General features: G+C 32.6%; 1 protein-coding gene across 3 annotated transcripts; it reads right to left on the bottom strand.

The window, feature by feature from the left end:
• Positions 1–429: 429 nt before the first annotated feature.
• MAPk-Ak2 (MAP kinase-activated protein kinase 2) lies at positions 430–22145 on the bottom strand. 3 transcript variants are annotated; one of them, XM_014230117.3, is made up of 7 exons: positions 22006–22145; positions 7171–7511; positions 7028–7092; positions 6754–6960; positions 5205–5632; positions 5013–5139; positions 430–2517 (listed from the first exon to the last, which is right to left on the bottom strand). In XM_014230117.3, exons 2-6 carry the CDS (start codon positions 7476–7478, stop codon positions 5044–5046), a joined length of 1104 nt encoding a protein of 367 aa, XP_014085592.1. In that variant the 5' UTR covers positions 7479–7511; positions 22006–22145; the 3' UTR covers positions 430–2517; positions 5013–5043. The 3 variants fall into 3 exon arrangements, with proteins under 3 accessions (XP_014085592.1, XP_014085591.1, XP_014085593.1); XM_014230116.3 differs by having other exon boundaries at positions 21891–22108; XM_014230118.3 differs by having other exon boundaries at positions 5217–5632; positions 21891–22107.
• Positions 22146–22555: the final 410 nt, after the last annotated feature.

The following is a 22555-nucleotide window of genomic DNA, read 5'->3' on the forward strand; positions in this document are numbered from 1 at the left end:
TCAAGCTCTTGTATGGAAAACTTTTTTATTTGACAACATATCTTCACGAAATTTGGCATAAGTAATTGTCCAAGACAAAGTTATAATAATCGAACACATTTTTCAGATCGCATATCTACTAAATATATACTATTGCCATACAAACTGAATGATCAAAATGAAGATAAAGATATATTTATACCCTTTTATGCTATATGAAATGCACCGGTGAAGGGTATTATAGTTTCGCTGCAGCCGAAGTTAATAATTTTACTTGTTTTACTTACTCTCGACATTTGAGTATTTTCGAATTCTTTTTACCATTTTTTAAATCAAATTATCTGCGAATCCTTCTTCTCGCAGCCCATAAGAATCACTTCCAACCGTTGTTGTCTCTCACAAACCAACGAAGAATGCGATAGCTGAAATTGTTTGTTGAAAACGAAGTCATTACAAAAATTAAGTCAATACTTTATTAATGTTTTTTTAATACATCTGCATACGCTAATAATATTTTCAACCAATAATTATAAATATTGGCTTTAAATGTTTTATCTCAACAATTTTAGTATTTTTGTTTTATTTTCGTTATAAGTTATTATTGCATGTATTTCCAATGAGTTAACACAATTTTTAATTAACAATACAATTTCATTTTTTTGCTTTTGTATGTAGGTACCTACATTTACATACATTTATGTTTGTCTCTATGTGTGTATACAGGCAACATATGTATGTACATTTGCGAAGAAATTACATTAGCAGCTTGCTTTGGTATTATGCGTAACTAACAAGGTACATATTTATGTATATATATATTTAAATACATTAAGGTGTGCGTTATTTTCCAAGTTGTGTTGTTTTTTTTTGCAAACGCCTGCTGCAGTTTCAGTTTTTGCCCTAAAAAAATCTAACGTAAACAAGCCCTTTCTTTTCAATTTAAACCGTGCATAATAATTTTACTTTGTCCATATAAACTCAAATAAACCTAAAACTTTAAAAAGGGGATATTTTCTACAAACAGGTCTTGCGGATTTTTTTCATAAAAAGATTACTTTAAAAGTTGTACGCAGTTAGAGTTATGCATCAAATGTACTGTATTCATATAGTACACCATGCCGTATGAGCAACACAGAATGTAAATAAAAATCGCTTGTATAAACGATCAGCTCATTTAATGCATTATTTTAATTGCGTATAATTTCCAAAGAAAGGAATGCTTTTGTGAAAAAAAATGCACAAAAAACTGTTTTGTAGAGTGGGAAATTTTGTATTAGTTGTAGATTTCCTTGCTTAATGCAAAATATCATAAAATCCCTTGCTAGACACATGAGAAAAGAAATATGATTTAAAATTGAAAATAAAGCGCTTGTTTACGTTGGATCTTTAATTTTTGGGTAAAAACTAAAACTTCAGGTGGCATTTGCAACAAAAACAATAAACTTGCGAAATAACGAACAGCTTAATGTATATAGTGTATAATTGTATATAAAAGCTCAAAAAATCAAAATGCACCGAAAATAGCAGAGAAACCTATTGTGTGCCTAGTATGAATGTCATATACCATATATTGTATATATATATATATATATAGAAGAGGCCTAGCTATGTATATGTATGTATGTATGCGTGTTTATTGTAAATTTTTACTGTTTTTTCGTAATTTTTTTTTCGTTGCAATAAAGCAGTTAATTTTTTGTCCACACGAAGTCCTTTGGAGTAAGCACATTTTTATTGAAAAATTTTGAAACAAATGCAAAGTAAACATTTCAAGTCATTAAAAAAACTTCAAACAAAATGCTTCGTAATTATTTTTCCGTGCAATAAATTGATTTGTATATATGTTTTAATCTATAATTACATACATAAATATTATATATATTTATTTGCCACAAAAATCACTTTTTCGTTTTGCAATCGCTTACATTAAGCGTCTTTTAATGAACTACAAATGAATACGTATATACATACATATGTATGCAAGTATTTATCAATGAAGTAATCAATTAATTAGCGTTTGCTATAAGCAATCAACGCGCATATTCTAATCTACAAAACTAAGCTTTTACACAGTAAAGGAAAAAGAGCACTTACGTGTTATACATATATGCTATATACATCTGTATATATGTATGCTTATTTATTTATGCACTTATTGGTAAATACTATTGTAGTTGTTGTATTTATGTAAAAATTACACAAAAACACGAGCAAAATTGCTGCATATGTCAATTGAACAAAAAAACAAAAAAAATTAACCGTAATCTTCGAGAGCTGCTGTGGATTGCTTGTAGCTAGTAGTAACAAGCTCCGCAAGCATCCCGAAACCATTTAACATCTACGTATTTATGCTTTCGCCTGCTCCACTAAGTGTGTATGTATGTACATATATAAGTATGCAGTTTACTTTGCTGCATCAATCCTTGCATAGGCCAGAAACCTTTATGTACTTGAGTGCAATCATTTACAGTTATAATTTTCTTTCACATTTGAATTCAACATTGTATGTTTGATTATTGTTAAATCTGCGGCAACACACTGGGGGAAAAAGAAATATAAAATGGTTGGTTAAAATGCTAAATACAAATTTTCAAAAACATAATTTTTAACATAATAATTATTGTACTTTAGATAAAACATATCAGCTAGAACTTGAATTATTCTTACAAGGATACATAAAACAACTAATGAAAAATAAAATAATTTCTGATTTCATACTATCTGATCAAATTTGACTCAGACTGGTTCTTTTAAAATGCGCGCGCAAACCGACTCGATAAATTAAAAAAAAAATTTGTTAGTACAGTATCGAACAGGTGTTTTGTATGAGATCGAGCATCTTAACCACCTCTGAAGCTAAATATCCATGCTAAGCCCTTGAAGCGTTTGGGTTTTTGGTGCTAAATCCTGCATAGTCGATTAATTTAAATTTTATGTGCCTTGATCCTCAAACGAATCCAGAACAATGTCAAAAAAATTTAAATATTTCGGACTTATGTTAGTATGTTGTTCAGGCAGGTTTCACAGTTAATTCAATCGAACATAAAATAACACTGATCTAATAATATAACAATAATAAAACAATAATAAAACAAGCTTTCCAAATCACAAAACAGCAAAATATCGATATTTTCAATAAAAAAAAAATTTAGAAATGTTTGCGATTAAATATCAAAAGTACAAACAAAAAGTGAGAGCGAAGATTTTGTTGTGGGTATTGCTAGTTCAAAAATTGTATATCTTCGAAAATCATAACTTTTCCGAAAACCTACAAGGGCTTGCAGGCTTTCACAAACCAATTCGCCTGGTAGTGAATTTCATATTCACCGTTATAATTAATCATCTTCACATAAATGCGGCACTGATTTCGTTTCTCAAATTAAAGCGTAGCCTTTATTGTTTTACTTCTAGATCATTCGAAGTTGACAGTCAACTGTTAGTTCGGATATTATTTACAATTAAGCACAATAATAATAATGTATAAGAATATAAGTTTACATCAAATTTCGGGAAAGAAATTTTTCTTTGTACAAGATAAAAATAATAAACCCAAAAACTTGCTTATTTGAATTTTTCACATAAATTTTGAGGTTATGTGGAAATAGTGTGTATACAAAAGTTATAGTTCTTTTCATTTCCATATAAATTTTTCTATAGAACTCGTAGTTTGGCCGGAAATTGAGATGAACTGTTTTTAATCCTTAAAAATTAAATTAAGCCCCTCCCCTTCTTCTTCTCGATCTCAGATCGCCCTTATACTTGTATTATTTTTTCTATAATTTCTGTCATTTAATCTTTAATTTCCAATGGCTTTTATCCTGCTATGTTTTTTAACTTCCCGCTAAGAAAATTGAAAATTTTCGAAAAATCGGGAAGATATTGGTTTCACCCCATTTTGCAAAAATCGAGTTCTCAACAGATCTCGACGTTTTGAGGGTCGAGGAAGCTTCCCCGAACATTTCTACGATGATGTCCGTATGTCTGTATGTATGTGTGGATGTATGTGTGTGTGTGTGGATGTATGTGACCCTCTTATAACTTTTAAACGGCTCAACCGATTTGAATAAACTAAACGGCATTCCAAAGGGTTTCATTGCACTTGAATTTGTGTGTGAGTTTGGACCCAATCGGATCAGTTCTAAACCTTGAAGAAACACATCGTTTGCCGCAAACCGGGTCGAAATCGGTTGATTTACTTGCGAGATATTGAAAACGAAAAATTTCGAAGAGCTCAAAAGCAGTGAAAAAAGCGAAATTTGAACGTTAGCGTATGAAATTAGCGGGAAGTTGCAGGGATGGCCCTTGAGGCCAACCGTTTTCCACATTTTTTTTTCTGCTTTCAAAATTATTTACCTTGGTCTATATAACAAAAACGATTTTACAAAAATTGTTGTTCGAATTTTTTCGAAATTACGTTTAAAACCAAAATAGTCAAAATGTGGTGAATATAGGTTTGAAGTGATATTTTCTTTGTTTAAACCAAAAAAAATTACTTGTTTCAGTGAAATTGCCTTAAAATCGAGATTTACCATCTGATCAAATTTGACTAGGACTGACACATAAAAAACCAAATTTAAAAGCATTTTAGTAAAAATCTTTATTACCGCTTTCAAAATAGGCTGCTGAGCTAATACAAGCACGCGCAGTTTATGTAGATCAGCGCGGCTCAAATTTGATTAAATGGTATAAACTCAAAAAATTGTCACGTTATGATCTTTAGTGAAAAAAAAATCGGTGAACATTTGTATACCTAGCTTGCTTATAACAGCATTTATTCAATCATTTATTAAAAAAGTATATGGCATTGTCTGACAACTTTTTTGTAAGAGATCGTACCTATTTAAATGACCATAAGTGTATATATATTTTTTTTATACAATAAATTTTCTATTTGTAATAAAAATATTGTAAATAAAATATTAAATTATATCTTATTTAAATAAATTAAAAGAACGATAAAAAACCAAAACAATTAAACAACACAAATAAATCTGAATATAAGACTAAATTCCATCATTTCTTAATGTTTTTACCTTTTAATGTTTTTATCGTGGTAAAAACTATTTACTTTTTCTTCTGTGCTGCCAATTCTTCCTCTAACTTTTTTCGCCGTTTCGTCAGCAATGCATTATTGGATTTGTCCAGCGCTTTCACGTGCATCTAAAGAAATGAAAAGAATATAGTAATTTCATTGAATTACTTAATTGCATATAATTAGAATTTACTTTTTCGCTCACCTGATCGTAGTCGACGCGCATTGTAGCCAATGAACGCGTCATTTCCTCTTGCACCTCCGGCCATGTCTCCTCACCCTCCTTGAGCATGCGTCCCGTGCATAGCGGTGTCTGTGGTACTTGTGTATATTGTGCGATCCATTTATTTCGGATCACTTGTTCGATTGTCAAACGTTTGGTGGGATCAACATTGAGCATGCCTTTGATTAAGTCCTTGGCTGCTTGACTGACGTTGGACCATTCGGGGTTTGGAAAGTCATATTGACCGGTACGTATGCGCTTCTTCATACCGGGCGAAATGGCCAGACCGTTGTTGCTGTAAAAAGGTGGAAAGCCGCAAAGCAGTATGTACATGATGACACCCAGCGACCAGATGTCACAGCTTTTGTCGTATTTCTCGGGGCCAAGCACTTCGGGAGCTGTAAGCGGAGTGGGATACATTAAATACTTATAAGCAGATGTAAACAAAGCCTAGAATAATAGTGAATACCTAAAATGAGTCACTAGATTAGTTTATGGAATCCTTAATTTCACTAGGAGCGGGCTGGGAGTTATTTGAGTCGCCAGAAAAAAAGGCGAAAAATTATAGAGTAGACTAAATACAATTAATTTTGTTTGTAAAAGAAAACTGGACTGCAATCATAACCTCAAATCGTTCATACAGAATACGCAACGAAGTTCCTAGTATTCTAGACTAGACTCTCTCCCTGATGAAGTTTATTCATTGATTATACTTGTAAAGATAGTTTTCCACAAATAAAAGTTTTATTAAGTAAGTAAGGTTCGATGGCTGGTCCCCAAGTGGGAGAACGTACTTGGATTACTATATGTATGTAGTTGTTTGTGAAGCCATAAAATTAGAACTTTTGTATCCGATAATACAAGTCGGCAAAGCGTCTTGAGGCCAATACAAATTTGCTCAGGCGTTCAATTTCTATTCAGTTTGATATCTGAAACTTTGAGCTCTTAAGTATTTATGCTTTGATCTCGCAAATTCGGACGCCTCTCGAGATATTTCCATATCTACTTCTTCTATACAGCTTCTGCATCTCATCCTTACATCGTAGGGCCGATAAGGCAATGACCTGTTAGAACTCCCCACAACTGAGAGCAGCTAACCTTACTGAGGGCAAAGAGCTCACTGAATCTATTACGATTTACCTTGGGCTAATAGAATTTTGCCACAGCGCAAGAATCGATGGTAGCTCAGCGCTGGCGAAACCCTAGCTATTCAAAAGTAGAACCAGAGCCGGCCCGCCCATATAGGCAAGTGAGGCAATTGACTAGATTTTATAACCTGCGGGGGTGGAAGTTTTGGCATTTGGCTAGGGCGGTAAATTGTATCGGGCCGGCACTGAGTAGAATGCACGAGAAGAGATCAGCATACCGACCCGTTCCCATTCTACTGATAGCGGGCCTGGGGTGGCTTTCTTTGTCAGCTCGTCTGAGCCAGCTTAGTATAGCATATACCTCAACAACTCAGCATTTGATGCAATTTTTCACCGTAATCGTATGTTTTTATACACTTTCAGAGACTCACCAACATAGTACGGCGTATAGCAGGGCGTCTGCAGTGTGTCCTTTACAAACGTCTCCTTTGCGAAACCGAAATCTGTCAATTTCAATATGGCATTCTTATCATTGCTGGTATACAACAGATTCTCTGGCTTTAAGTCACGATGCGCAATATCTCGACTATGCAGGTAATGTACGGCAATGCAGATTTCATGCATGACCTGTGCGGCCTCTGAGCAAACAGAATGAATGACAATGCAATTAAACTGTGATAAGATAATATGAACTTAAACACTTACCGCGCTCCGAGAAGTTGCCATCAGCGTTGTCTTGTATGCGCTGAAAGAGTTCACCACCCTCCATGCTATAATGGAAAAAATGGAAAATTAAGTAAATATTATTAAAAATATTCAAAATATTTAATTAAAAAACAACAACTCACCACTCCATCACGACAAGCAGACATTTATTTCCGCCATATGTGTTCTCGTAGACGTCGATTATGTTAACAATGTGGCGACAACCGCTCGCACGCCAATGCAAATCCACCTCGCGCCTAGCTTTCGGATTGTCCAGCAGCACTTTGAGCGCATACTTTTGTTTGGTTTTGCGATTGGCGCACTGCACCACTTTGCCGTTGATTCCTAGGCCCAGCACTTTGTTGGAGATCTCGTAATCGTCGACGAGCGGTGTCGTCTTCGCTTGCCTCTGTGCGGCATTCGTATCCGCTTTCGTATTAATTTTGAACATGGCTTTTTTCAGTCACAGCAAAATTGTAGCGAACTGAAATTAATGAGCCTCGATTAGATAATAAGCATACTTAGTTTAGGAAGAGGAAATAATGTGACACTAATACAAATTTAATGTGTTCGAAATGTTTGAGTAATCGGTGGTAAATGACACTTATTTTCGTATGTTGACGTTCTCATCGGAAACACTCATTATTTCGTGGGTGGTTCAAGTGCAGATAACTTTTGAAAATGCCCGATTTTATCGTCGCATATATGCTTATCAATATTTATCGCATGCTTTTAATCGTCTACACTTTATTCCAATTAATATTTAATGACAATTTATTGCATTATTGTATCATTTATATCCTATAATTCGCATTAGCTTCAGTTAGATTGAGGAGGCGTTGATGAGTAATAGGTTTTTACCGATTCATACGAAATTGTAATCACTTTTTTTTAATATTAGGAGATGACAGGCTCAATTGTTTTGCAAGACTATCGTATAAATCGTTCCCTCGATAGATGAGTAAAAGGTCCGAATTTGCATACCCTCAAGATCAAATTTTGAGCCGGGCTGGTCCATTTAAACTGCGCGTGCAAACCTTACAACTTTTTTTGTGTGCGTGTGTAGTTTAAATTGATTAGTCCGGGTCAAATTTGAACTTGAGTATAAGGTTAAGTAAAAAGAAATACATTATTTTTGCATTAAATTGAAAGTTTTATTTACTATAATTGGAATGGTTTGGTTTAGATCAAATATACACCGTTTTGTTGGAAAACGTGTTGTCATTTTGGAAGTTTTTTCATAATGCTACTGTTATAAAAACACTACTCGATGTTTTCAAAAAACTAGGACAGTCGTTTTTCACAAATTTCTTTTGAGGCGAACTTTTCGCCAGCCAAATCATTTGCCATAAACATGAACAGGTAGTGAGTAATTTCTAGGTTCCAGGTTTGAACTACATATAAGTTGAATGCATAAGAACCTCCCAACCAAGCTTTTGATGCTTCTGGCGTGTCACACAGAAATCCTACCCTATTGGTCCCTCCTGGGCAATTGCTTCTTTCAGACGGACGATCCAATTGTTTAGAGTACAGTTCTGTAAGAACTAAGAGTACTTGGCCGTAGGGGAGTAGCTCATAATAGATGATTCCCTGCCAATCCCACCACAATCTTCCTGACGTCACTACTGGCTTGGCCAATGTTAATTCAAGGCTTGGAAAAATATTGGATTTATTTTTACTAGACTTTATTACTATGTTAAGATCAAAGATTGTTACCTCGATAACAAATATAAAAATCATTTTCGGTACGTTTTATGCCTCGGCAACTCTATGAAAAATATAAATATTTCTCTTTGGTTGTGTTAATAAAATTACCTTAGAGAAGTTGCTATTTTATGTGAAATAATCAATAATTAAATAGTCTTAATAATTTTGATTTCTTTATGCAGACCCTTGATAAGATCTCAACCCAATATCAGACATTTGATGGTTTTTTCTCTCACTTTTACTTTAATATTTTCTGATTCTAAGCAAATATTAGCACAAGTGCTTGAATCTTTATTTTTTTTATTACTTTTTGCTTCTTCTCGTGAGGTATATCTGGTGAATTTTCTCCATATTCAGTAATAGAAAGTAACGAGATGACTAAGAATAAAAAGTTCGACGTTTCGAGCTGAAATATGTTGGTGTTCTCTAGTAACCGATATTTATCTAATACGCTCGTATATAATATAACCTTAAAAGTTTCAACGATTAATGAGAACCTTAAGGGTGCAAATCCATCGAAAAAATCAATAATACATATGTATATAAAAATTAAATTGGTTCCATCCTATTCGAATTTTCTTAAGACTGACTGTTCTTTTGACCTTTTCCATCTGCGCTCAGAATATAATAGCGAATTTCAGTACATCTCCGAATCATATTTTTAGGTTTGATTAAGATTTCAATTTTATTTAAAAAATTCTAATTTCTTACAGTATTTTTCATTTATGAACGACTTTGTTTTGGTTTAGAGTTCGTTCGGTAACTCTCGTTACCATATAGCTAGATTTAGATTTCTACAAAAATTTGAAAATTTTTGCCAATAAAAAGTGTGCTATAAAAATATAATAATTATAATATAATTTTATAATAGGTATAATAATTTTTATAATATAAATATAATAACTATAAAAATATAATATATTTTTATAAACAAAATACACACACACATGTATTATATTATATATGTATGTACTTGTCAGTCAGTGCATTTTTATTTAGAGTATAGAGATGTACGTCAGTGGCAGACCACAAGACCTACTCAATGTCCACTAATGACCACAATTAATTAAGACGTGTTTCAGTGTTGCAATTTAAAGTGATTCAGTTATACAGGTTTAAAAATGGAATTTTACGGTAAGTCCATTTTGATATTAATTTTCCAGCAATTCCATTTTCTGCGGAATCATCATACATTCAATATAAATAAATCAATATATAAACACAACTACGTACATAAGTAAAATTAATGCATACGTAATTAAAAGACTTAACAAATGAATTCATTTCACATGCAGCTTCATGAATATACATACAAACATATATATGCATATATACATAATAACATAAAAACATATTTATATATTTTGTGTGCTCCAACAGGCAATGCATTTCTTTTTGCACTTTGTCTAATAGTTTCAAAACAACTTGCTAGTTTTTCAAATTATTAACCATATAGATTAGGGTGGGGCAAAAAAAACCCAAATGTTGCTTTTTCGCTTCGTAATCATTAAAAATATTTTCGTTTTGTGGAGCGGAAAACTTCTTACAAGACTATGGACTTTGCAATTTAATATGATGTTTTTTCATTGAGTTATTAAATTAAACAAAAAAAAAAGGAAATTTGCCTTAAAATAAGCAAAAACAAACATTCGATTTTTTTTTGAACCACCCTAATAAAGATAGATTAAGTTTAAGAGGAACGGTTGCTTTTTATAAAATCGAACAGTGTAATGGTCAAAATCGTTGTTTTTTCACTTAATCTAAGAACCTTAGACTATACCCTATAACATATAGCATTCATTTGAGCAATATTCTAATCAAATCAGTTCTAAACATCTATACACGCAAATTTTGAGGTTATATTGATTATGATTTTGATTATGAAATTTTTTTTGGATATCATTGAGAATATAATACGGTCACCAATACTATGCTCATCACCTTTGAAATGTCAAAGAGCTTCCCTACGTCATTTGAACACAGAAAATGTAAATATTACTAGACGGGCAATAACGTTGACAAAATATAATCTACTCGAAATAGGAGAGAAATCTGTTTTAATATTACTGAGGAGGATCGGTTCGGGAAGGACTTAAAAAAGTGCAAAATGGCCGAGATAAAAACATCCTTTTCGAATTTTCGTTTTCATTTTCACAATATTCGAAGTGTATATTATATCGCACGAAAATATAATTTTTCTACAATATATTTTCAAAAAGACCCAAGGGATTTGAGATATAAAGCCGAAAACTGTCGAAGTCTCGGGATCGCTACTCAACACTTAATTTTAGAATAAGCGTGGTCGAGATCGAGTTTTTGATAGGTAAGATTCTCATTTTTATATATCGAACTAAAATGTACTTTGTCAATAAAAAGAGCATTAGAGGGAAAAAGAAAGAAATATTTAACAAAATCACACATAATCTAATACGATAATAGGTGGGAAACAAATGGGGGTGTTCAGTAAGTAGCGTGTTTAGGCAGAATGATAAAACACTATGTTTGGTAATTATAATAAACTTAGAATGTACTTTATTTTAATAATACTTTTTTAATTATTATTATTTTATTTTATTTTATTTTTTTTTAATAAATCGGGGCAGCTTCGTAAAGAGGTTATAGTTTGACGAAGTTTTGGCTTGCAGAGATATGTATGTACGGCACTAGTTGCGAACTAGTTGATATTGGACCAGTAATTTATGCTGTCAATAAGCTTTTTGCCATGCATCCGTTTTAATCCATAAATTCAGCTGAGCTGATTTGTACCTTTGGACATAGTATGAACATATGTATGTATGTATGTTACATGTGTTTCTTGTATAACTGTATTTATGAATGTATGCACAGTGAATGCCTTCAATTGTTTCGAACAATTATTCGAAAGAAATTGTGCAAAACTTATTTTTGCAATAAAACGGTGGAAATTTTTTTTTCAGGCAATAACGATCGGAATATTTTCAAACAAGCAGCCGCGTTGAATGCGCTAGCGCATGGCATAAGCAATGCATTGAACAGCGGATGGGGAAGCTAAGGTACATGTACATACATATGTATATACCATATGTATATAAATGCACATATGCAGATGTGTGTATGTGTGCGCTTATGTCAACTGCCGCGGCACTGTTGCAACTCATTCCGATTGCAACAGCATTGTTGAACTTTCCAAACGCAGCGCCTATTAAGAGGCAATGCAAATTCTAGACGCCTGCGCAAAAGACCGCATTTACAACTAAGCACAAAACGACAGAAAAAAATTGAAAAAAAAGTAAACATTTTTACCTAGTCATATAAGGTCTTTAAAGTCGACGCTTGTGTGGTTGATCGAAGGCAAATTTGCAAATTTCAGCAATACGAAAGCGAAACGAGTAACATAGAATGAAATTCGGTTCAGTGGCTGCGTCAAATGGAAGTTGAGTTTTATATACAATATTTGCATTTTTGTGCAAATATTTTACGATGCGTGACGTCATTGTTGTGGCGTTTGCGGTTAATTATAATTAACATATTTTATATATATATACATATATATATATATAGATACACAAGTACATATATATACAAATAACCACACATAAATATGTGTTTATATAGATACATAGACACTACAACTATTTGTATTTGTGTATACAAATATACCATATGATCAAAATTGACTTGGGCTAATTAAAATCTTTTCATATATTTTAATACAAATCTTTATTATCGCCTTCAAAATAGGCTCTTGAGCCATATATGCATACATATGTATATGGTATACAAACAAACACTCATGTGTACATATATAAATAGTGACGACAACTAATTGAGTCTGAATATACTAATATACGATCTGAGCAAATATGAAACGGACTGATTCATTTCAACTACGCGCGCATACCCTTTTGATTTTTTTCCTAGAATGGTACAAACTTTTTTTATATTCGTGTGAAGTTTTGTCTCCATATGTTAATTAGTGTGTACTTGGCAGCTTTTTCTTTGCGACGCGAAACATTTTTCTCACGACTTTTACCATGGAAAAATAAAATTGAACAAAAAATTTACTTTAAATTGTGTGTCTCCAAGGCAATTGCAGCTACGAAATTGTTGAAAATGTTGCAAAAGTTTTTCTGGGGAGTCTACTTTATCACGAATCAGTTAACGAGAGAGGAGGGAGATCAAGTAGAATTTCTTCGGCGCGCGGAGTTCTCAGGCGAGTCCGGACCTCTGCAACAACTGTTTGCAGATTTATTTCTTTAACAGTGCACCAAAATCATCCCCGTGCACAAGTTTTTTCTCTACGACCCTGTCACGAACACAAGTATGAGTGCCACAAATTAGTTAGTGAAGGTCGTGCAGTAACCGATAACTTGCCTTATGCGAGTAGTTCATCCACCTCTGTTAATGACGATAACAATGAAAAAGTTTAAGAGACAATACTTGAAAATTGTCATGTTGACATCTGGGAGATTTCAGACGATCGCAATATCTCTTATCGATCGACTCAACACATTTTGATTAATATTTTGAGTATGCAGCGTGTCGATGCTAGACTCGTACCAAAAGACCTGAATCTTTTGCAAACTCGAAGTGATCGGAAATTAGATGCTTGACAACATAGCTGAGCACCCTACACTCATCAAACGCATCATAACTAGTGACGAGTTCTGGGTTTATGAATATAACATCGAAACTGTGCAACAATCTGGCGAATTGCGCACCAAAAATGAGTCGAAACAGAAAAAAACTAAAATTCGTGAAAGGCACTGAAGGCCATATCAGCCGTGACTTATAACAAGTGTATGGAAAAGTGGATAAAGGGCTGGTATTGGCACAAAATGAGTTGATTTTGAAGGCGATAATAAAACCTTGTATCAAAGTGCGTGAAAATGTTGTTTTATTTTTGTCAGTCCGGGTCAATTTTGATCATATGATATGTATTGTATATATATATATAGACAACAACTATTTAAGTTTGAATATTCAAGTATACATATATAAACATGTAAATATTTATATATTTCAATTAACCGACTGCTGAGAGTGCCGGTGGGCTCGTTAGCTGTAGCTAAAGTCACTGCTAAACACACACACACATACATACATGCAAATGTATGTACATCCAAATGTTGACTAATAAATATGACAAGAAAATATACATACATATGTATGTGAAATGCGACAACTTGTTTTTCCTAACCTGTTTAGTCAACGTATATTATCGCTTAATAACAGTGTGTGTGTTTGTATGTGTGTTTTGTGATATTTATCGTTCGTCGCAAAATAAACAACAGCAGAGAAATTTAGAACTCAACCGCAACAAGTGGAGAAATGTTAACAAAAAGCGCACACAATAATGGTCACATGTGCGCACACATACTTGCATACACATTTACTTGTTATATTTACAATATATACCATAATTATGTGCATAACGCCAAGTTTGGTTGATTCTGTCATATCGTGACAGCTGATAACGCCACCAATACGTGATAATGCAATTTTTGAGCCAATTTCTGTGCGCGTGGACAACAATAAACTCGCGTTTTGGTCGTTTCATGGAATTATATGTATGTATATTTTTTTTTAGACGCATGAATCTATTTTTGGTTAGGTATTCAACTTTTGTCAACTGTCAGACAGCATGCGGAAACGACGTCAGTTTTGTACATACGTGCAACTTATTATAAAGGTAGACACAGATTGAAAGGTCGTTGTCGAGTCATAATCTGTTGATGCTTATGGTACTGAAAAGTCTTTTTGACACTCGACAAGCGGTCATGCAAAATCATCAAAGTTCGGCTGCTTTGTTTCACATTGAACTAACATTGTTGATACTTGTATCAAAATTATCAGAATTTGAGATTCGGTTGAATGTGATGCCATTGTAAAATAAAAACAAAAAAATGTTAACTACGACCGCACCGCAGCTAGAATACTCTTCACTGGTGCATTACTTTTAGCATAAAAGTGTATAAAAAGATTTTTAACTTGATTTTGATTGATCAGTTTGTTATAGTGATCCGATCTGAAGAATATATGCCGAGATTCTATATCTTTCACAGAAATCCATGCTATATTACGTGAAAATATCTTGTCAAATGAAAAAGTTTTCCATACAAGAATTTGTTTTTGATCGATCAGTTTGTATGGTAACTATATATTTTAGTGGTTCGATCTGAACAATATGTTTAGAAATTTTTAGGTGTGCAAAGTTTCAGATCGAAATCTCACAAACGGACCGACTAGTTTGCGTATATACAGACGGACATGATTAAATCGAATCAGCTTGTTACGTTGATCACTTCTTCGACGTTTCCTTTTGTTAGTTACAAACTTCATTGCAAACTTAATATATCCTGTTCAGGGCCGGATATTTTTTACATACTCGAAATAAGATCACACGCCGATTTTAAAAATTCAGAATTCATTGATGTTTATGAAAGTAGTAAGAGTTTGTAAGAAAAGATTTCAGACCCCACTAAGTATTTCCTAGATTGCAGATCAACTGTATGCAGCAAATTGGTTGAAAGCAGAGATTGAAGCTCTCTGAATGCAAATGGTCGCAATTGGATATACCGAGTTCTCCAGTTATCTATGAAAATCAGAGTGCTGGAGGTAGTAAATTGGTGGTATAGAATCTATGGAACCTTATTGCGAACGATCTTCTGGAGCTGCTAAAAATTAACAAAATTTTGCTGATGATATAGTCATAACAGGAGGAGGAAATTTAAGGTGTACTGTTATTGAATGCTAAAGAGATGAAGGCTGCAGTGGAACTTAAGATTAAAAATGATGTAGCGATTGAAAACATTCTTCAAAAAATTTTGAGACATGCTGCAGAGGTCAGAGTATTTATACGAGGTGTATTCAAAAAATAACAGGAATTCTAAATTTTAAATTTCGCAGGTGTGAAGCGTCTAATAATCAAAAAAATGCTATTGTCATGAAGTACTATAAAATTTTCAGCTGTATTATTTTGCTTACTTTGTTTATAGCAGCCGCTAAGGTTAGACATGTTTTTATGAGCTTGACGATTTTCGTTTGTTAAAAGAAATGTATTTAAGAATTTGTTCGTGAATTCTTGGCAAAAAAAAAAAGTACTGTAACGATTACCCAGCCACCATATTAGCCAGATATGGTTTTATGTGACCTTTTGCTATTTCCAAAAATAAATGGAATGTTAAGGGGCCGTCGTTTTACAAGATAGCTGGGAATCGCTGAAAGAGATAAAGGTTATCACAAAAATCGACTTTGAAAAGTTTTTCGATGATTGGAAGAAGCGCTAGCATAAGCTATATTTTTTAACCCTCGTATATATTGTATGCTATGGCTCAACGGGGGAGCAAACAGTACTTGGCAGCAAAAAAAATCAAATCCGTTTCGATTATGTGGACCCGACTATAATTAAAGCTTCCAAAATAAGCATCTCCCACTTCATTAGGCAGAGATCATTGGCAGCTCCGATACGCATAAAACTTCTGTCTTACTGCCAGTGATATTGGAGGTTAACTAAGACAGCACAATTCAATATCGAATGTTTCGACTTTGGGTGACTCAACAAGCCGCCCTTAAGGTTAAAGATAAAAGATTTTATGTAAAAATTATTAATATTTACGGTTGATAAATTTAATAAAATAGTTTGGGAAGAGTCTCAGTACCATACAAATATGACAATAGGAAATAGATTAGATAAGCTTGTAAAGCTTCAGACGCCTACAAAGGCAGCTCTATAAAAAATGTAATATTTTAGCAATTTGACAGCAGGCATCGTAGGCAGGCAGAATCATAAGCAGATCTGAGTTAAACTACCGCTAGCCCTTTGCGATAAATTTTCTGTATGAGAGCGTAAAATGTAGGTGTCTTCCCACGAATATATGATTTTCACATTGTATATACTTGTATATGTAATTCTATATGTATATAAAAATATATTACAGAATAGACGCAAAAAATCAAAGGAATGTAGTGGAAACAGTAGCGCGGGCACAAGCCGGGGCGCTCACAAGTAAACTCGAAAATTTGTTTTTGAATTCGTTTTCTATTAGGCATGCTAGCTATTAAAATCATACCTACATATGTACATATGTACATACAAATACATTTTGTTTGTTTTGTACTCAGATATGCGAACGCAATTGCTTTTGTTGTTGTTGCTGTTGTCGCAAATGGTACCGTCTAAAAATGTATGGTACGCTTCATTGTTCTGCTGATGGCTCACAATTTGTTGTTGTTGTTTTTTGTATTTTGCAGAAGAAGTTATTTTTAGTACTATTTGCCAATACTAAAAGGTTTCCATGCAACAATCGACTTACTAACTGACTCACGTCGAAGTTATAACTTTTTTAAAGTATTTTTCCAACTTCTTTACTTACTTCATTCGTTCGTAGGTGCGATTTTGCTTATGATTTACTAAACGCCTATTTATAACATACCATACATATGTAATAAAATTTTGTATGTGTGTGTGTCGTTCTCTGCAATCACGCAAACATTTCTAAAACGCTTATCAATTTCTCATTTCAAGTACCAACAACAATACTATAAATACGACATGTCGATTTGTTTATAATTTAATGGAAATACGAGTGTCAAAAACACGCGCCACACACAGCACATACAAATCAATTACATATTATATATGCATTCGTATCGACATACAAACATATGTACATACATGTAATTCTTATAAGAAAATCATAAATTAGTTACATAAGTTTAATTGTTCCACTTTTTGGTTTACTTCGCACAAAAAAAAATGTTTAAAAATTACGATTTTGCAAAAATCTTCCACAATTCTGATTTATTTTCACAAAATCGTGTGTTGTTAACAAAAAAAATTTATAAACACGATTGCAAACTTTTTATTACAAAATTTTGATTTGATATTAGAATCCAGAATAGGAATTAAAATCGATATATAGTGCATGGTCTTAACTAAAACACGTAGTTTTTTCTTTTTACTTCACATCAACCTGTCAGAAGTTCTGCTGTGAACGTGGAGCACTTTTTTTCCGAGAAACTGCCGGAAATAACATCGTAATAGTCGAGTTTTGAAAATTTTCCTTTAAAAATTTCCAAAAATCTATGTAAAGTAAGCATCTTTGGCATAAAAAATAGTTTTAATAAAATATTTAACTTTTTAAGTGGAAAATAATTATTGAAAAGAGGCCGTTTTTTGCTCGAGAAAACCCACCTAATCCCTTATAATAAGCGTGAAACTTTAATGTTGCCATCTAAAAATATTTTTCAAACATTCTAAGAAAAGTAAAACCTGAAATAAAGAAAAAAAAAGTAATAATGGGTGACCATAGTGTAAACGGGGTGAATCGTAACGTATTCTGTTAAAACTTCTCATCTGAGTCTTATCGTAGTCAACGATAGACAACGATAGTCGGGTCTTTGCAATTCTAACATGATTTTTAGCTGACTTTTATTAAGGCGTTCCCCAGATAACTTTTAAGCATCGTAAAACTCAATTTATAGTTTTTTATTTAATATTCAATATTACTGTATATGTATTTGCAAGAAGCTAAAAATGTGGAGCAACACACTATTTCTGCAGCAAATCATGAATCTTAAATCTGGCAAACATTTTTGTGACGAAATACCATAATTATTAAACAATAAAAATCTGTAATACTTAAAAGTTTTTTCAAATAAAACTCGTTTAAAAAGAGTAGAGATAATTTACATACATACATTAAAACATATGTACATACACACTTTGCGTTGAGAACAAAATGCAATACTGATAAAATTACTCATGTCTCGATTTCATTAGAAGAGCGTCAGCACTCAATTTGTAATTTACGTATTTATTAGTTGAAAAACAAACGGATCATATTTTTATTTTTAAATGATCCAGAGAAAAGCGCAATTATGCGGAAATGTAATGATTTGCTAACACGATGAAGATTAATTGAAACTTATTTAAGTGCACTTGTGTGCTTTTGTATGCGTAACTAAGTGTATTTGAATGGAATAAAAATTTCAAACAATCAGGTTATTTACTTAAGTACATCAGAACGTGAAAAAAATCATCACTTTTATTACAGAGTTATACACTAAGTTCAAAGTTACGATCAACAGATGTACAAACAGTTATTGAGAAAATTTAAAACACCGAGAAAAATGTTTGGCGCGACGGTGTGACAATGACATTCAGCGGAAAACAGTTATATACATATGTATATACGGTATGTATAATATATATATGTACATATATTCTCCATGATCTATTGTCTCATAAACGACAAACTCTACGTCGAATCAATAGGTCATTCCAAAATCATTCCATCGTTAGACCCATTGATTACCGATGACTATTTAACCGTTCAAATTTCATTCATCATTTCGTGATGTTAAAATTTTCATAACGCTCTTATAGCCGGCATATTACGTATTTTTAACCGATAAAAAACAAAAATTATCAGTTAACTAACCTTTATTAAAAAGTAGTTATTTTGCTGCACTTGCTTAACAAACACTAATCTTTTTTTAATCAAAAAATATGAATTTGAGATAAACACATACTTATACATATATGTATATGTACTTATATGTATGTACATATATTCTTCGTATGTATTGTAAATAAAACGCTTCTTTTCAGATATCAGCTAATCTGACATAAACAAATATTTTTCTTAACAAATACAACACAAATATAAAAAAACCATTAAAACTTCCTGTTTACTTGCAATCAAATGAGTTTGCATAAATTATTTAAAAAAAAAAAACATTAATGAATAAAGAAAGGTTTTTTAAGCTGTCAAGTGAGCCTATGGCAAAATAAATTTCAGAGTTGCTGATCTGCGTAAAAATGTTTATTTAACTACAAACTTTTTTATAATTTAGCTATTATCTATTATAGTGAAAAATGTAAACTTCAATTACACCGAAGCTATAATACCCTTTATGAATAAAAAAAGCAGTTGCATGGCAGTTATATAGTATAGGCAGCTATAGTGGTCCGATTAGGCTTGGCTAATAATCTTTGTCAAATTTCATGAAGATAATATTTCAAATAAAAAAGTTTTCCATACAAGGACTTGTTCTTTAATGTGCAGGCCCTTGGGGAGAAAATGACGTGTGCGTAAAATCGATAACTCAAAAACTGAGGAACTATTTAATATACCTTGTTCAGGGTGTACCTAAAAAAATACCAGTGAACCCATGACTTTTTTCCAGCGAAACGAAAAACATCTGATTCCAGGTACGCCTGAATGTCGTATATACGTTCAATAATTTACATTAATTAAATATCCTATAATTAATTTAAATTTTTTATTTGTTTCTACTGCAATACATATGTACATATATTTTAGAATGCTCAGCGTTAAGTTTACTTTAAGTCGAGCTATGTAAATGTTGAGATTATAAACTTATTTGCAATTAAAATTAATGCAATATCATGAGTGTAAATTGATATGAAAAATACACATTTAAGAACGTGACTAACACTTTGGCTAATTGTTTTCTTCGTTAAATTTTCATAATTTTAATTGTAAACTAAGCGTAAGTTAAAAATTTACGTAACGGGAAAAGCATTTTTGTTTTATTTGTTTGGTTTTAACTAGATCGTAATTAGTAAGGAATCGATGTGGTGTTAAAAAAATTTCGCATTTGCATAGTAACTATATAAATTAATAAACTAATATTTAACTGCATGAGCGAGACTATTTAAATATTTGTTTATATTATTTAAATAATTGAATCGCCTTCAAAAAACACAAGTTTGAAATCAAAAAAAAATAACACAGATAACATTTTTGCGTACAAACGCACACACGCGCACATTTCAACACATTTATAATTGTTCATAAATAAGTTTGGCGCAATTTGTGCTCTTTAAAGCCCACACAGTGTTTTGCACGCATTAACTATTTTGTTATTAAAACTTTGCCAATAAATGCTTTTGTTTACATTCCAAATAAATTATTTTACGTTCCCAAATTCACGTTTTCTTTCATCTGTCCGCTATTCTGCACTAACAACAAGTGAGACATCCATAACTCAATCATAACAGTAGATTTAATATAGCGATGATGATTTATCCTGTGTGCGCCGGCTTACCTTGGTGCCAGCTAATCCACCTCTAATAAGGTGGTAGTACTCATTCTTGTAAAAACAAAACCGTATGTATTTTAGTGATTTCCGTCTGGCATTTTATATACATACATATATTGTAGTATATGTTAAATATACACATAAATTGACATAGTTTATTATTATATGAGGTGCACCAGCGTTTCACCGCATGCCTGCACCATGAGCAACTTGTCCACTGCTGCGTCGCAGTCGCGTTGCTCTTCATTAATTACCTAACCGAACGCATCGTCGTCGTCGCTGCAAAGTACGCAGTTCCACCCGAACGTGTACGCTAGCATTTATGCACATGCACAACGCTACAAACATACAGACACACACATGCACATATATACAAAGTTTGTATCTAAGGGGCACATACCTATTGAATATGTGGTAATCACTATATAACCACAACAGCAATAGCAGCTGCCGATGAAATTTCAACGAAAGTATTTTGTTTGTTTTTCTTATTGAATACTATGTGCTAAGCGCTTATGGTGATCTTATTTCAAGTCTTTTTTTCTTTTATTAAAAGAAATTAAATTCTACATTCTTAATTCAATTAGCTTAATTTGGTAGTAGATATGTTTGTTTAGTACATTTTATATCTAATTTATATGTTTCATGCTATCACTTACTAACACGTACATACATATACATACATAGTACATATGTATATACCATATATGCGTGTATTTAAAAGCCAAACCTTGAATAGGTTTGTGGTGTATATAGCCATTGAATTGTTGTCTATTTTGCCAGACATTGTAAATCAATTGGCCAGCGAAGCAACCAACTAACCAATAAGGTATGATTACACCGTCGACCGATAGACCTAAAAACGAGAGCAGCAGTCAGGCAGACAGGCAAGCGGCCAACTTAGCTAACCGTTTTCGAATACGTTCAATGAATCATACACGTACCAGTATGCTTGCCTGCCTTTTAAAACGCACCGAACGACTTGCCCTGCCAACGTTTCGACTGTCTCACCATTCATACGTCCACTGATTTTTCATTATTTCACAAGTTTTACAATATAAAACTCACAAGCTTTTTATTTGCTTTGATTCAGTATTTAACATACCTTTCTTTATTTTTTTTTATAAACAGTTTACACGTTTTACTAAACTTCTTTTTCACTATATAGTTTGATTTTGGAAAGGAACAAAATGGCTGAAAACCAAAAGAAAAACAATTACCGAGATGCGCTTTGACTCGGTTTAGTATATTAAAAAATTCCACAGTATCGGCGAGATGCAGATACTCGCACGGCTTGTCACACACCAACAATAAAAGCAAAACTGTCTAATTGGAGACAGCATTCAAGTGCTAGTGTCAAAGGCACACTGCTGCCAACCGTTTTCGTATTTGACCGATTTGACAAATGCTTACACCGGATACGGCGTGAAAAGGGAAATGATAATATTTTGGAAGTTTAAATTGAAAAAATATTCATCATATATCAATATCATTCAAGAAAACATAGTTTATAATTATAAAAGAATAAGAATATAAAGAAGACAAATCTATACCAATATTTGCATTTGCATTGAAATTACCTTTAGTACTTGCAAAAATAATACTTTGGCCTTTGCTGGTTGCAAATAATCAGAAAAAAGTAGTTTTTCTCTACTACAAGTATATACACATTTAAGCTTGAAATGGAAGCAGTTACACCTAATAACTAACCAGTTAACTCATTAATATTATGCAACAAAATAACACTTATGTAATAATAACAAGCAGTTC

The sequence above is a fragment of the Bactrocera oleae genome, chromosome 5 (assembly GCF_042242935.1).
Source record: "Bactrocera oleae isolate idBacOlea1 chromosome 5, idBacOlea1, whole genome shotgun sequence".
Classification (NCBI taxonomy): domain Eukaryota; kingdom Metazoa; phylum Arthropoda; class Insecta; order Diptera; family Tephritidae; genus Bactrocera; species Bactrocera oleae.